The sequence below is a fragment of the Pseudorasbora parva genome, chromosome 17, assembly GCF_024679245.1.
Source record: "Pseudorasbora parva isolate DD20220531a chromosome 17, ASM2467924v1, whole genome shotgun sequence".
Taxonomy (NCBI): Eukaryota; Metazoa; Chordata; class Actinopteri; order Cypriniformes; family Gobionidae; genus Pseudorasbora; species Pseudorasbora parva.
This window is the reverse complement of record NC_090188.1, coordinates 27982352-27999528: the sequence shown is the minus strand read 5'-3', so window position 1 is coordinate 27999528 and position 17177 is coordinate 27982352. Positions and strand designations below refer to the sequence as shown.

Below are 17177 nucleotides of genomic sequence, written 5' to 3'. Positions count from 1 at the left end.
GCCATGTGTTCATTTACTGCCTTTCCAAATCCTTCAAGAGAGAAAAGGCCATATAAGGTCAGAAAATGTCCGAGTAGCAGCTCCTGTGAGAAGAACAAGTTTTTGAGTATATTAGTGACACATGTGGCTTTCTTGTTTCCTTAAAAAGAGCGGTTTGTTTTAAACTTTGGTTCTTGTTAATATGTATGTAAATGCACTCCTGTGTGTGAAGGTTTATGTTGAATCTTTTGAAGATAAAAACAAAAAATAGAAACCATAAGTACATTATTTTATAGTCGGTGACAAAAAAAGTTAGTGGCAAACATCTTTATTTCTATTTTTGCTCATACCTAAATAATAGATTTAAACAAACTAATAATATTAAGTATTGAAATTTACCATATAACTTTTCCAGCACCGTTTGTGCTATAAGCATGTATAATACCTCAAATTGTGCAGTATGTTGAGATGATGTGTGCTATTGCTTTAATATTTAAGCAATCATACATATGATTTTTCACATGGTTTATGACCCAGGCCAGCCATAACACCTTAGCAACTGCATGGCAACACCACTAGCAACTGCATGGAAACCACTCACTGTCCACATTATGTTTTTTGCACGTACACACACATCTAGTTCTTGGTTTATTCTAACTATAAGATACATTTTTTTTGGAGTTGTTCATAAGTTTATACAGAAAATGTTGTAGAATTTAATATTTAAAATGGAAAAGGCATTTGGTATCTTTTGAATTAAAATTTAAATTCTACTCAGGAGATTTAATGATGATAAATCATACTGTCATACATCTCATGGAAACTTTGATCAAAGATTTATTAACTTGCATTTGGCTTGAGTCTGAGCGCAACATGAGTGTTTCATTTGTTTATTCGGAGACTAAACGCACACACATTGTCCCCCGGGAATTTGGATGTAGCCGGCGGTCTGGAAGTGCTTGAAAATCTGGTGAATGCTGTAGTTTCCATTCATTCAGCTGTGTGTGTGTGTCTGTGTGTGTGTGAGTGTGTTACATTAACTGTTATTGATTGTTGATCCCACTTCCTGGCTGGGTGTGTGGCTGCTGGTTATGTGGATGATCTGAGGGTCTAGCATTGTTGCAACCAACTACATTAGGGACTTTTTATGTTCTACCAAAAGGTCTATGACCCTTATTTCGCATTAGGGATTTGGCAAGGAAGTAAAATGTTAGTTATTCAGTGGAGCCATAATTTTAACCAAACATCCAATTTGACTAAAATGCAGTAAATAAATAATAAAATCCAAGGTAAAAAACACCAATAAAAATGTTTCACTACTTTTTGCATACAAATTATTTATGTAAACCAATTTTAGTCATTTGAATAATATTTTAAACTGTTGGAAGTTTAATGAATTCAACTGATTAGACATGCTTTTTATTATTAACATTTAATTAAACCATTACAACAAACACTAAACTGAATTTAGTGAAAAATTAAAAAATCACAGCAATATGTTTTTTATTAAATCATCAAAAAATAGTTTTAGTAGTTTTTTTTAATTAAAAGTTTGAATCACATTTTCACCTTTTTTGTTTACAATATTGTTTGATTTAATATCAGGTGCAAAACCATCAGAAATATTCAGTATATTGTTAAACCCTGGTTGACCAATTAAAATGGCCCAGGGCTGGTTTACTGGCCATTAAGTAGTTTAATAATGAGTTACAGTATGTATTTTACAGATTAAAATTGTACTAAGATTTGTTTAGAGTATGCATGCAAATAGGTTTAGAGCAGGGCTGTTCAAATCTTACCCTGGAGGGCCAATGCGGTGCAGAGTTTAGCTCCAACCCTGATCAAACACACCCACCTGTGATTTTCTAATCATCTTGAAGACATTGATTAGCAAGTTCAGGTGTGTTTGATTAGGGTTGGAGCTAAACTCTGCACCACATTGGCCCTCCAGGGTAAGATTTGAATAGCCCTGGTTTAGAGCTATGGCTACAGTTATCTGGCCTACTGAGTAATAATAATGTTATCTAAGAGTTATCTAAGAGTATCTTCAGTTGAGACAAGAGTTATCTGGTTCAAATAACTGATGGATGTCGTGGTGCTACTGGGTTTTACAGTACAGTAAAGATAGTACAAAGAATTCACACATTGATACCATTTTACTTTGTTTGTTATCAAAGAAGGACATTGACAAGAATTGGTGGTACATGTGGCCTAAGCCTCAGTGAGACAAACACGCATGTAACTTCCTTCCAAACATTTGTGTTTATCTCTCAGATGTGGACTTCTCTTGTCTCACACACAATCACACTTGTTACTTGTTTATTGTACCTGTTTATCTCGCTCAGTCTTAAGATGCACAGTTTTTATGCACTGACACCTGCAAATCAAATGGCAAGTTGCATGGTTCACACGGAAAGGATTGTATATGTCTGGGAATTTTGGAAATTGTAATAACTGGAGAAGGCATGAAAGTGTGTTTTATGAGTGTGGTCCCTATAAAATAATTTTAAAAAATCCATATCTAGTAATCATAAAACATTTGTGGAAAAGATATGGACAATCACTGGCCAAAAAGTGTAGGAACCCTAAAGCTAATTGTTTAAAAAACCCTCAAATTTTTCTTCAGTGTATGCTCATGTGTTTTTATGGCTGTCGACCTACTTCCATTTGGAAACGATGAGACGGTTTCCACCACATTCCAGTGTTTTGAACGGAAACTATTCTCGCTCTCGCTTTAAAAAAAAAGAAAAAATTCAACCCTCCATGTGTTTTTATTCTGCAGGCTCGAAACATCTCCACTGGAGAACTTGCAGCAGTGAAGATCATCAAACTTGAGCCCGGTGAGTATGAAGCCATTCTGTTGTGGTCAAGGAGGTGTGGTGTGAAGTCTGCGGTGAAGCTCACATGACACATCCTGTTTTGTTCTTACCAGAAAAGCATGAAAGGAGAAATTAATATTAACATTAGCATCCATGCTGGGGGATAATGTGCTGGGTGTACAATCAGTGTTGGGTGTAATTAGTTAGTTGTTAGTTAGTAGTTAGTAATTAGTTACTGTAATTTAATTACTTTTCCCTTGAAAAAGTAAAGTAAGGGATTACTTTTATTTTTCTGTGATTTAATTACAGTTACTTCTAATGTAATTGAACTAAATACTAAATATAATTATATATAATACAATAGTGGAATTAACATCAACATTTAAAGTCTTAAGAGTAAGAGTAATTTATGTAGTTTTATATTATTTATTTGAATTAATTAAAAGAGCTGTTTCATGTCTAACCTTGAATTGCTTAACTCATTGTTTCCTAACCTTTTTTACTCAAAGGCGCCCTCCTCCCACCTACACCCCCACCCTCCCATTATTATTATTTTTTTTTTAAACAAAAGAAATTCACAATATATTAAAATTCGGTGTTCTTTTTTGCAAACATACATTGAAGACATTCTTTACAACTTAAAAGTACTTACATTGCTCAGTTATATAGTACAATAAATACAAATAAGCAAAAGTCAACCTGCCATACAGTGAGGAAAATAAGTATTTGAGCACCCTGCTATATTTTGCAAGTTCTTCCACTTGGAAATCATGGAGGGGTCTGAAATTGTCATCGTAGGTGCATGTCCACTGTGAGAGACAGAATCTTTTTTTAAAAAATCCAGAAATCACAATGTATAGCTGCAAATAAGTATTTGAACACCTGTCTATCTGCTAGAATTCTGACCCTTAAAGACCTGTTAGGTCTTCTCATTATTATCCCTAATTAGATGCACCTGTTTGAGGTTGTTAGCTGCATAAAGACACCTGTCCACCCAATACAATCAATAAGAATCCAACTACTCACATGACCAAGACCAAAGAGCTGTCCAAAGACACTAGAGACAAAATTGTACACCTCCACAAGGCTGGAAAGGGCTACGAGGAAATTGCCAAGCAGCTTGGTGTGAAAAAAGGTCTACTGTTGGAGCAATTTTAAGAAAATGGAAAAAGCTAAACAAGACTGTCAATCTCCCTCGGACTGGGGCTCCATGCAAGATCTCACCTCGTGGGGTCTCAGTGATCCTAAGAAAGGTGAGAAATCAGCCCAGAACTACACGGGAAGAGCTAGTCAATGACCTGAAAAGAGCTGGGACCACCATTCCCAAGGTTACTGTTGATAAAACACGGCATCATAATTTGAAATCATGCATGGCACGGAAGGTTCCCCTGCTTAAACCAGCACATGTCCAGGCCTGTCTTAAGATTGCCAATGACCATTTGGATGATCCAGAGGAGCCATGGGAGAAAGTCATGTGGTCAGATGAGACCAAAATAGAACTTTTTGGTCATAATTCCACTAAACGTGTTTGGAGGAAGAAGAATGATGAGTACCATCCCAAGAACACCATCCCTACTGTGAAGCAAGGGGGTGGTAGCATCATGCTTTGGGGGTGTTTTTTGCACATGGGACATGATGACTGCACTGTATTAAGGAGAGGATGACCGGGGCGATATATTGCGATATTTTGGGGAATAACCTCCTTCCCACAGTTAGAGTATTGAAGATGAGTATCATACAAATAAATCGTTTAAAAAATCATACATTGTGATTTCTGGATTTTTTAAAATTTATTATTATGTCTCTCACAGTGGACATGCACCTATGATGACAATTTCAGACCCCTCCATGATTTCTAAGTGGGAGAACATGGAAAATAGCGAATGTTCAAATACTTATTTTCCCCACTGTACTAAACAAGACCACAGGGAGATGCCAAAGGAATGCATATAACTACTAGACGGATCCATTCATAATTAATATACACACTAAAATACAAATTAAAAATATTAATTTGATGAAATTTGATTAATTTGATTCATTTTAATATGAAACTTAGCCATGAAGCCATCGGATATCCTCAGTGAACAGTTCCTCTGTCAGAACAAGCAATCACATCTATGGAGCTGAGGCCCATCTGTACAAACATCACTGATACTCACAAACGTATCCAAAACACTTAGTTCACACTTGTAGTTCGGTTCGTTTGGTCCGGACCAAAAAACAAAAACAAAACATATAGTCCTGGTCCGCTTAGCATTCACACTGGCATTTTTAACAGCAAACCTAAAGTTACCGAACCAAAGGCACAGGGAGACGGTAACAACCTGATTGGTCGGCTTATATGACGTAGGAGCTTGCTTACCGAACATTCAAAACAACGCTGTGTGCTGGATTAAATGCCATCATTTTATGCGTGTACATATGGCATTATTTTTACCCCGCTGGGAACTCATAAAGAGCTCATAAAATGTTCAAAACATTCAAAACAGCAGCTGTATTTCCTCCGTTGTGCAAAAAAGATACGGCTGTTCTGTCGCCTGTACCTGCTAATAATGGGCAACACAGGTCCTTTGATAAGAAATAACCAGGTATGCTTTTTGTGCGTTTTTTCTAGCATTTTCGAAACATGCTCGTCGGACCAAGTATTGATGAGGCACTTCCTCGTTGCTCCACGTTTGCCTTCTAACGTTAAAGTTACTCATTTTGGATACACCGATCTTTCCGCGTCGTCAAATCAGCTGACTATGCGTCGCATCTTGTGACATTACGTCCGGTTTTTGGTCCGTTTACATGTCTTTGGTCCGTCGCACCACCAATTTGTTTTAATCGAACCAAACATGACAAGTGTGAACGCACCCTTAGAGTACATTCGTTTTGAAAATGCAAAATGCACAAGTCCATGCAGAAATATGATGTTAAAGTGATCAGTGAGCCGAGAGCTCACACTAGGTTTGTTTGGGCATCAAAAATAACTTGCTTGCATGTGCCTGTATGACTCCTGCATGTCACTGTAATCGTCTTTACCTTCAACCAAACAAAACTTTATTGAGTGAGCCGAGAGCGCACATTCACATTCAAAAAGAATTATTAAATGTAATAACTTGTGAAAAACAACTCCTTGCAGTCTGACACACACACCAAAACATGCGCATAATGCGTCTCTGAAAGCACGTGATCCCTTCAGTTCTGTTTCGTGTCTTGTTACACACTCAAACTAGCAAATAAACACACTCATTTCTTTTTTTTAACATACATTTTTGCTAAAACACTGCTGGTCACTTTCAGAAGTTGCAGCAACGTAACACATAAATGGTATCATTCTCAGTTTTTAAATATTTTTTTATCGTATCGCATATCGAATATCGAATATATTATTTAACAAGGTATTGCATAACAAATTTTTCTTCAATGTCATGCAGCCCTAATTTTAAGTTATCTTGCGGGCCATCCAGAGGATCACTAAGGGCCCCCAGGTTGGGAACCACTGGCTTAACTCAAGGTTAATATAGAATTTTGAAAGTAATTAAGAAGTAATTAGTAATAAGTAATTAAATACTTTTTGGAGAGAGTAATTTGTACAGTAATCTAATAACACTATTGAAGATGTAATTAGTAACTATTAATTAATGATTTTTAAATGATAATTATTATTTTGTTTGGAGTTTCTTACCCAACACTGCGTACAATATATATATTTTAAATATTACCATACTGGTACGTAGCTGAAACAATTTCTGCATCTATTCAATGCTACGAAGAGCGCTATGTAGTGTATTGAGAGGACTTTTCGACCTCTATTAACAACATACACTTTACTAATACATACATTTTATAACACAACAATAAATAACCCACACATCTGACTAGCAAATACCATGTAGAACCCAATATTTCTGCAATTAAACACAAATGTAAACACTGAATCCATAAATATGTGAATCTGCATACTAAAATAAAACTATAAAATAACCTAAAAAGAATTCCTATAATAATATGAAATAAACGGTTTAATAGGTTATGTCATTCATTTGTGATATTAGGTTGTATTTATTGTGCATTGACTGCTACTTATAATATGCTGGTATTCAGTTGAGCATAAAGATTGCAGCACATCTTAACTTGACTGAACTTACGGCATACTGAGGTTTTAGAACATGTAAGGAAGGTTTGGATTAATCTGCTGAGAGCTCAGGGTTTGTGACGTTTAGTTAACCTTGCTTTCTGGAATACCCCCAGATCTGCTCTGAGAGTCACTTCACAAGCATTTCACCTAGGGCTACAACAACTAATCAAGTCGCATCTGCGCAGTGTGTCTTGAAACATTGGCCAGTCCTGTTGCTTTGCAGTAGTGAATAATATATTTCTTTGAACATAACGCATATGGAAAACATCGGAGGACACAGAGTGAGCTGCTCTGGGAAAAGGTACCTGATCCTAGTTGTCCGATACATGTCTTGCCTGTCATGCTTTGAAAGGCAAAGCATGCGTGTGCTTTTTAGTGCCTCTGACAAGTGTTTTCCTCAGCGCATAACTTACATTTCATGGTTATATCCTTATTTGTAAATGTAAGAAATTCCCCACAAGTATTTCCGTTTTGCATATTCTGACAACAAGCTTCTTGTTAAACTTCATTGATGTTGATAAACGAGTGCCAGTGGGTGCATGCGCATCAAACAGTTGGAGTGCAGTAGAATAGGAGTGCAATAACTCTGATAAACATTTTGCTAAAATATTTTTTTGTTAGAAATTAATTGTAGGTTTAAAAATAACCAGGGGTGCACATACGTTTTTCCGTCTGGTTCACATCAGAGCACCTGGAGATTCAGTTTAGTGCTCACTGCACAGTGTGTGATTCATAAAATATAAATATAAAAAACAATGAAGGGGTTACACACCGGACAAGAATTGAAGCGGCACACCGTGCAACGTCTTTAAAATTCGAACGCATTGTTTTCTATGTGTGTACGCACACCGGCGGTGCCATTTGGTGTCTGCCCATTGCGCCCAGCTATTATTCCACTTGAGCAGCGTTTTCAGCCTCTGCTGTCTCACTGTATGCATGAACAGAACACCCACAGGAACTCAAAAGGTCTTCATAGTAACCTCTCAAAATAAAAGTTTGGTTTAACTTGAAGATTTGGTTTAACCTGATTAACTTCATGAATCAGTGAATCGATTAATGATTCGGGTCGCCAATGTCACGTGATTTCAGCAGTTTGACGTGATCCGAACTGTACAGTAAAGTGGGCATAGACTGCATATGCTCTGGGACTAAAATATAAAATATCTTAAACTGTGTTCCGATGATGAACTGAGGTCTAACGGGTGAGGAACGACATAAGGGTGAGTCATTAATGACATAAATTTAATTTTTGGGTGAACTAAACCTTTAATAAATCATGTTAAATTCAAATACTTATATCACTGACAACAGTAGTCCGGCCAGGATATTGTCATTTAAAAGTCGTTGTTGCAGCCCTCAACTGATGTTGATGTTCTGGCCTGAAGTTCCACCCTTCACCTATCTACCAATCATGAAGTCAGCAGTGTTTGGGCATCTGGGTTGCCAGCTCTGCTCTAGTACCACAGCTGCAGCTACAAACGTTTCTGCAGCCTATCTAGCAACCTCAAGTCTCTTGGTCAAAAACCAGGGCAGGAACTTGCTGGCCAAGTTAATTTTTTGTAAAAATAAATAAAACAATGAATAATAAGTTCTGTTGTCATATTCATATTATCTGTTTTTTTGTTTTGTTTTTTACAGTGGTATCGATTTAGTATCGGTATTGAGGTATTTTAGTCTGGTATCGTATCAAAGTCATAATTTTGGTATCGTGACAACACTAATTCCAAGTCTTGCGCGAGAACTCCGGTCTGACGCACATGCGATCTTGCGTTGTTTACTTTCACATTGCACGTGTGTTTAGTTGGGAGACGTACTTTGCGCACTGGAGAGAGAGAGAGTTGTCGGCGAATCTTCCTCTTGTACAGTCATGCAGTGTGAAACCCCCTGTCGCCGATCCATTGTGCAGTGTGAACACAACAGTGACTGAATGATACTCCAGATAGTCATGCAGTGTGACGCTGCACTGTCCATTATTGACCAGAGCTTCAAAATGGTCTGCGTAGCTCAAACAGGTAGTGTGGTTTTGTTTCACTTTTGTTTCATGTTTCTCATATGCTACAAAAATTGCATCTCTTATCTTACCAAGTGCGACCCCTAACAAAATTTTGTCATACCAGCAGGAAAAAAGGTTGCAGTCTGGAGCCCTGTAATTGCGTAATTGCAAGTTGCAGCATTTAAAGCCAGGCATTCTTGAATTATAAACAAAGCTGTCATTTTTTCCTTGTGTAAAAACTGTTCTGTTCTCATCATCTCCTTCATGCCTTTTTTTTACATTACGAATCCCAAGAGATTGCCTAAATCATTAAGACTCTAATGAAAGGAAACAAACATGAAAAAGTAGTCTAACCATGAATATTAATATATATATATATATATATATATATATATATATATATATATATATATATATATATATATATATATATTGGCTGTTTATTATGTTGACATGTATATAGGATGATAATGCATGATTAACCAAAATAAAACTAATGGCTTAGACTGCAATTTAATTAAACAAATATATTTGTTGTTTCAGAATGAAGTGTGACACTGCGTTCATTTACACATGGTCCGGTGTTTTCAGTGTCCGTTTGCAGTAAATGTTCCTTACAAACTCATCTTTGCTTGTGCTTTGAGTTATTGTGCATAATGTGTTTGTTTGATAAAGGCACTTTGGGAACACTGTTGGTGAATCATCATTCCGGTTCACACCAGGCTGATCACAACAAGTGATTTACATGTTAAGTCAATGCAGAGACGCGAACAAGGATTCTGTGGCGCGATTCGTGTGAATGAGGTGGTGCGAATGTCGTGGCAAGAATCACGCAAATTGAGCGTTTTAAACGCGTGATTCGCGCGAACCAATGAGGAGCCTTCTTACTGCTGTCACGCGGTGAAGTGACGGATGGGAAACCCCGAGGCCAGAGTAATTTAAAAATACGACTGTTATTGTCTCACAAAATATAGTTTTAAGAGTTTTTCAGACGAGAATGTAGTTGTTTAACGCTCAAATATGTGGTTTATTTATTAAGAGAGCGCCTATATTTGAAAATTTGAACTGGCGTTTTCAGAGGTGTGAGACCCAGGCGATCAGCGGCGCTCGGTGCACATCCACCCCAGTGAGAGCAGCCTTAACTCGGCTAGTCCTTAAGCCGACTGCCGCTGCCTGGAAGAAGCCCCTCCCATGACGCAAATTCGCGTCTGTTTAAAAAAAAGAAAAGCTGACTTGTTTTTGTATGTCAGTTGCCTTTAAAAGAAGCCCATCAGCTGTAGTTTGTGTGAATGAGTGTGTGATTGTGTAGGTTTGTGCATAACACTATTCACAACTTTTGTCATAGTAGCCACATTATTATGCTGCTGCAGGAAAGGACAAAAACTGCTTTGATTGAGCTAAGACACTTGTTGATGTAAAGGACAGATTTCTTTATTTGTTCATTGGCTTGTTTACACCCCACACCTTCGAAGTGGTCCAATCAGATTGTAGCAACCATTTCTAACCAGTGGGATGTCTGTCAAGGGGTCTTTTTTTTTTACTGTGGATGTCTGGAATTCGCGTCTGTTGTGTAGATAATGTCACGCACGAATGAAGCGAATGGATTTAAAACGTTCACGCATCCAACTTCGCGTGAATAACGCGATTTATTCGCATCATTCGCATCCGGTGTGAACACAGCATTACAAGTACTCATAGGGGGGAGCCGAAGCTTATTGTAAAATGCAAAGCTTATCCAATACTAGCCGTGGGCGTTTACGTCCAAGTCTTCACTCGGCACGCCCATTAAAAAACCGAGCGCTTCATGAGAGAGGCTCAAAACCAGGATAGAAATAGCCTATTACTTATTCATTATGATGTTTTTAAATGTAAAAACTATGCAAACGTCATAAGCTGACCTCAGACAACAGTATAACATTTTAAAAAGCCAGTCAATGACCCTTTTATTGAATCGAAAGTCTTGCACATTTACAGAAAATGGCTAACTTCTGCATTGCAAAATAAGGTGGATAGAGAATTAAGTTATTGTTTCACAAGTGTCCTTTGATGCTTCCTGGTGAATTCTGACCTCCTGGTAGTACTGTAAACTAAATTATGTGTGGCCATTTGTTATTTCAGATAATGTCAGATCGCATGATGCTGATGATTGTTATCAGATTCCTTTAGTTGAACTCTTAGTAATGCAGTGTCATGTGAAATCAAACACCTGGAGTTGTGTGAGATGTGGTGGCGCCAGAGGAACATCTTGACAAAATGCATACAAAAAAGGAGAGAGTCTGAATCTGATATCCACCTGGAAAGCAGGTGTGAGTTCTTGTGTACGTGTGCCTTTTTAGAAAAGCTGACTTGTTTTTGTATGTCAGTTGCCTTTAAAAGAAGCCCATCAGCTGTAGTTTGTGTGAATGAGTGTGTGATTGTGTAGGTTTGTGCATAACACTGTATTCACAACTTTTGTCATAGTAGCCACATTATTATGCTGCTGCAGGAAAGGACAAAAACTGCTTTGATTGAGCTAAGACACTTGTTGATGTAAAGGACAGATTTCTTTACTTGTTCATTGGCTTGTTTACACCCCACACCTTCGAAGTGGTCCAATCAGATTGTAGCAACCATTTCTAACCAGTGGGATGTCTGTCAAGAGGTCTTTTTTTTTTACTGTGGATGTCTGGAATCTCGTTCCACTTCTGAGAGCGGTGGTTTCTGTCATAGTTCGGTTTGTAGAAATGTTAAATATGAATCTCAACTACAAAATTTTTAAAGGGATAAATAATTGTGAATAAGATGTTTTCCTTTATGGTGGATGTTTAATTTGGGATCCATTTGCTGATCCTTACATTTCTAATTTTATCCCAAACAACTAGCTAATTATTCTGCTGTAGATTTAGATTGAGTTTGGTTCCCAAAACTTTTTTTTTTTTACTTTTCTTCTGGATTCTTGCTGATCTGTTCTAACATATTGGAGAGTTGAAATTTCTAATACCAGATGTTGGCAGATGATTTAAGGAGATCTGATCAGTGACATTATTGTTGCGTATGAATGTCTCAAGATAAGTGTGGCTTTTTCACACAAGTTTTTCTAATTTTAAGTTTTTACCTATTCATAATTTCACATTGTTACACCAAAAGTTAGAATTGAATTAAATTTTTCCTAATAAATGTATTTCCCAGTATAATAGCATTTGGTGCAAAAGACAATTATAAAAATAATTTGGTGACAAATTGTTTGGAAACCACAAAAATGTTACATGGGTTCGTTAAATATTTTGCCTTGAATAGAAACCTCACATATGCTGTAATTATAGTCTGAGAAGATGCACTATAAGATGCAGTAGCGTTCAAAAGTTTTGGGTTACACTTTTTAAAAGAAATACACACTTTTTTTATTTAGAAAAGATGCATTAAGTTGATCCAAAGTGACTAATGGCTTTGCATTGTTTCAAACTATTTCTATTTCAAATAAGTGCTGTTTATTTGAACTTGTTATTCATCAAAGAATCCCAAAAAAGGATTATTTTTCAGTTTCCACAAAAAAATCATCAACTGTTTTCAACAAAAGAAATGTTTCTTGAGCACCAAACCAGCACTATTAGAATGATTTCTGAAGGATCATGTGACTAAAGTAATGCCTGCTGAAAATTCATAAACATTTAAATTATATTTCACAATATTACTGTTTTTACTGTTATGTTGATCAAGGAAATGCAGCCTTGGTGAGCATTAGAGACTTCATTAAAACATTAAAAAACTCCTGACTCCAATCTTTTAAACAGTAATGTATTTTGGAGAATGTCATTGGGGACCAAAACAAATGATGACAGAATTTTAATTTTCGGGTGAACTATTCCATGAAAATATTAGAAAGTAATGTTCATTTTAAAAACTGTTATTGCGTGAATTCTGGGCATTTGTGATATTTGTAAGACATTTTTCATCACTGTAATCTAAATGGCTGTATAATGATGTAAAGTTACAGTGAAAAGTCTTAACAATCGGTGCATTCTCCCCCAAATTGTAATTGGTTATGTGTTTGTGGAAAATACAAAAGATCGGCAAGCTGGGTTATTGTTGTCGAAAGGACGGGTTTAGTCATTGGTAGCTTGATTTATTACAATTGACACTACTAAATGCTTACAGCTTGTTCACTGAGAAGTGCATCAAGCTCAGAGGAAGCTGCCGGTATTCAGCTTGCAGCAGACAAACCCTCAGGCCCCGCTGCTGTCCTTAACACGCACAGTCTCACACTATCTCACATTCACACTCTCCTGGGTATGGCCTGTTTGTCTTGAGTGGAGAGGAAGTGGTCAGAGCTGCTTGACTTCATAGCTGTGTTGATTCTTGTTTGTCTCACACAACCATGCACTGTGATGCTGCAGATGTCCTGTGGATTAGGAGTAGAACCCTTAACTGCATACTGCCCCAATTGGTTGTTCCTTCCAGTCAATAATGTTCAAACAGCTATGATTCTTCTGTATCTCATCATGGAGTCGTGTGAAACAGAGATGGTTTGTGTTTGAGTTTTGTAGTGAAAGAGCGGAATAGAGAAGTGGGTAAAGTCAGTTAATATCCATTTCTGGGTTGAGGTTATACAACATGTCGTAAGGCAAAAAAAAAAAGGCATTTTCATAATGTAATCATAATGTAAATTTTTTTTTTTTTTTAGAGTTTTATATTTTTACTTTGTATATTCTAGGGGAGGACACACTTCCCCTGTCATATTGGTATTCTCTTTAATACTAATATGGGAGTATTCTTTTGTCTATAGTGTTTGCGTGAGTTTTGTGAGTGATGAAATTTTCAGCTGTCTTGAACGGATCAGTGAGAGCATCACAGTGACATGCTTATGTAAAGGAAACAGCGCCACCTGCAGGAAACTATGCAGTATTAAATATACAGACACCATTAAGTAAGTCATAAACCGATCATGTGATTTAGGTGATGCTGCCAAGTCATTGAGTCACACGATGAATGAAAGCTGTTTAAAACATAGAGGTGTGTAAATTGCTGCTTTAACAAAGTAGGTTGTGAAGGGAAGAGGTGTGTGAGTCTCTGCTTTAACAAAGCAGGCTGTAATGGGAAGAGGTGTGTGAGTCTCTGCTTTAATAAAGCAGATTGTGATGGGAAAGGGTGTGTGAGTTGGGCTGATAACGTCTTCATTCTCCTTTTATAGGTTAGAGGCCACGTCAGGAGCATCTAATTATTTGTCTTGTGATTTTGGATGAATGCATGTGAATATATGGATTGTGTGTATTTTAAAGGGTTAGTTCGCCCAAAAATGAAATTTGTCATTTAATTACTCGCACTCATGTCGTTCAAAACTTGTAAGGGTGCTTTCACACCTGCTAGATTTAGTTCAGTTGAATCGTATTAGAGTTCGTTTCCCTCTTTGGTGCGGTTTGTTTGGTCAGGTCTGAAAGCAGCTGCACTCGGGTGCGCACCAAACAAGCGTACCGAGACCTCCTTGAAAGAGGTGGTCTCGGTACGTTTTCAAACGAACTCTGGAGCGGTTCGTTTGTGGTGAGAACGTGAGCCGACCTTGAACAGAACCAACTGCAAAAGTACTGATCATATTTGGACTTCACCAGCTGCCGTAGTTAGCTGCGCTAACATTGTGTGCATGACATTATTACCTGATAGATCGTTGGAAATATTTTCGGGAAGATGAGCATGTCAAGAATAATTAATGCATGCCTCCGCTTGAAGTGACGAGTGATGCACGCTTGCCGTTTGCAGTGCATTAGAACATTGTTTTCATCCGCGCTTCATTATAGAAATGTTTTGTTTGCATACTGTGGTAAATACACACAATGTAGTAGATTATGGCCAGGCACAAAACCAGCCCGCGCAGTCGTCTCTCCATAGTGTTATAGTTTGCTGGCTTTGCCTCTTCTGTTGGAATTTTTCCACATGTAAATTCTGACCAATCGAAAAGCAGTTTAGGAAATACGCCATGGCCAATGAGTGATGTGGATGTTGTCACGTGCCTGTGTTTTGATTCGTTTCAACTGGTTCGGACCAAAGCAATCAGTGTGGTGTGAAAAGGAACCAAAAAAGCTGAAAAATGTATAATTGTTTGCCCGTGGTCTGGACCAAATGAACCGAACTAGAGATGTGAAAGCACCCTAAGACCGTCATTCATCTTCGAAACACAAATTAAGTTATTTTTGATTAAATCTGAGAGCTCTCTGACCCCTCTATAGACAGCAATTTAAAGGGGTGGTTCCGTGTTTATGGGGCACAGTATAACATGTCTTATACTTTTTTTTTAAACGCCATATTTTTCTTGTATTTTACCCTTATTCCACACACCTGTCTCCACTGTCCTTTAAACGGCTCATTTGCTTCCTGCTTCTATGAAGCCCATCCCTCCGAAAAACACAATGGTCTTAGATTGGTTAGATGGCCAAATGTAGTTTCATGTATTTTTATTGGCATAAGTGCCGTTACAGGCAGAAGTCACGTCTGCGGTGACTAGCAAGGGTTTATGATTTCACCAACCCGAGAAGAAGCTCATTGTTGTCCAAACCGGACGTTTTTGTAGGCAATAAACTGCCATAACTTTAAAAGACAATATCTCCTTTAGTGCTGGACGGTATGACCAAAAATTTATATCACAGTACTTTTTCTAAATTATATCGGTTTCACGGTATATGACAATATTTTTTTTTCTCCTTGCATGACCAGGTGTTAACCACATTTTCTACTGATTGAGAGAAGAAATACTGCAGTAGATTGACTAGAATGCCCTAGTTTACTGTCTTTAGTGAATTGTAAAACAATTCCACAGTTAATACAGTTTGCAAAACTCCACAAAATGATGCTATGGGGAGACAACCAATAAAACACAGACCTGCAATAGACTTATTACAGATGTATGAAAATTAAAGTATGACCACCGAGAGAGAAAAAAAAGAGTTGAGGGCACTTTAAGCATTTAAAAAATCTAACCCTGTATACAACAAACTGCCAAAACGAGGGAGAAACGTGGAAAGGTCTAGGATATTTTCAATACATTTAAGAACACTATCCTGAACAAACGACACACATCAGTTAAAAAGTACGTTTTTGCCCAATATTCTTTAAATTATCAGTCTGTTTATTCATTTACATCATTGTATTTCGGGTAGCAGAATAATCCATCGTTTCATTGCTGTCGTGATCAGACGTACGGTTGTATGCGTGTCCTTTTCATTTCATTTGAAGACGTGATGAAATATGTGCCCATACATGCTAGTTCATATTTAGAGCACTAGAATATATTACATCGGTAGGCCTACATAAAAAAATACTGTTTATGCTCAAGCAGCAACACTACACACTAACTAAAGTTAAAAAAGTGAAATTGCATGGAACCATCTCTTTAATTTACACTTTCAAGGCCCAGAAAGGTTCGGAAAGACATCGCTAAAATAGTCCATGTGACTACAGTGGTTCAATCTTAATTTTATGAAGTGACGAGAATTCTTAACAAAAAGATTCGTAACAAAAATAACGACTTTATTCAACATTTTTTTTCTCTTCTGTGTTAGTCTCCTACGCTGTTGACTTAGTAAATACAGTCCAGCGCTTCCGAGTTATGTCAGAGCTACGCCAGAACGCCGGCTTACCATTGGCCGATGCTGTTGACGTGAGCACCATGATGCATGCGTGTGGTGCTGACGCAGGAGCTGGTCAATGTAAATTGTGTAGGAGACTGACACAGAAGAGAAGAAATTGTTGAATAAAGTCATTGTTTTTGTTTGTTTGTTTTTTGCACACAAAATTATTCTCATCACTTCATAAAATTAAGGTTGAACAACTGGATTAACATGGACTATTTGGACGATGTCGTTCCCACTATTCTGGGCCTTGAAAGTGTCAGTTAAATAGCTGTCTATAGCGGGGTCAGAGAGTTCTCGGATTTCATAAAAAATATCTTTACTTGTTTTCAGAAGATGAACGAAGAGTCTTTTGGGTTTTGGAATGACAGAGTTGAGTAATGCATATACAAACGTACATGCATACATACGTGTGTGTGTGTGTGTGTGTGTGTGTGTAGTCTTTCAAATAGGGTAATTGTAGCCGCAATTTTTTTTCTCATTTTATAAAACATTTTTCCTTTTTGTTTCCTATTTTTCAATTTATTTTTATTTATCTATTTGGTTAATAATAATAATAATATGATTTTCTCACTATGTCCTGAGTGTTTTCATGTGGTGTGTGGGCAATAGGATTTAACACAGATTCAGCAGGATGTTAAGCTAATTATCTACACTATTGGAAG

General features: G+C 37.3%; 1 protein-coding gene across 5 annotated transcripts in view; it reads left to right on the top strand.

Moving 5' to 3' along the window:
* The window catches only part of map4k5 (mitogen-activated protein kinase kinase kinase kinase 5), a 58757-nt gene that overhangs the window by 2224 nt on the left and 39356 nt on the right, over positions 1 to 17177 (top strand). For all 5 annotated transcript variants that reach the window (XM_067420729.1, XM_067420727.1, XM_067420725.1 and 2 more), the window contains exon 3: positions 2762 to 2819. In XM_067420729.1, the coding sequence (XP_067276830.1) occupies positions 2762 to 2819 (58 nt within the window). The remainder of the gene's footprint in view (positions 1 to 2761; positions 2820 to 17177) is intronic.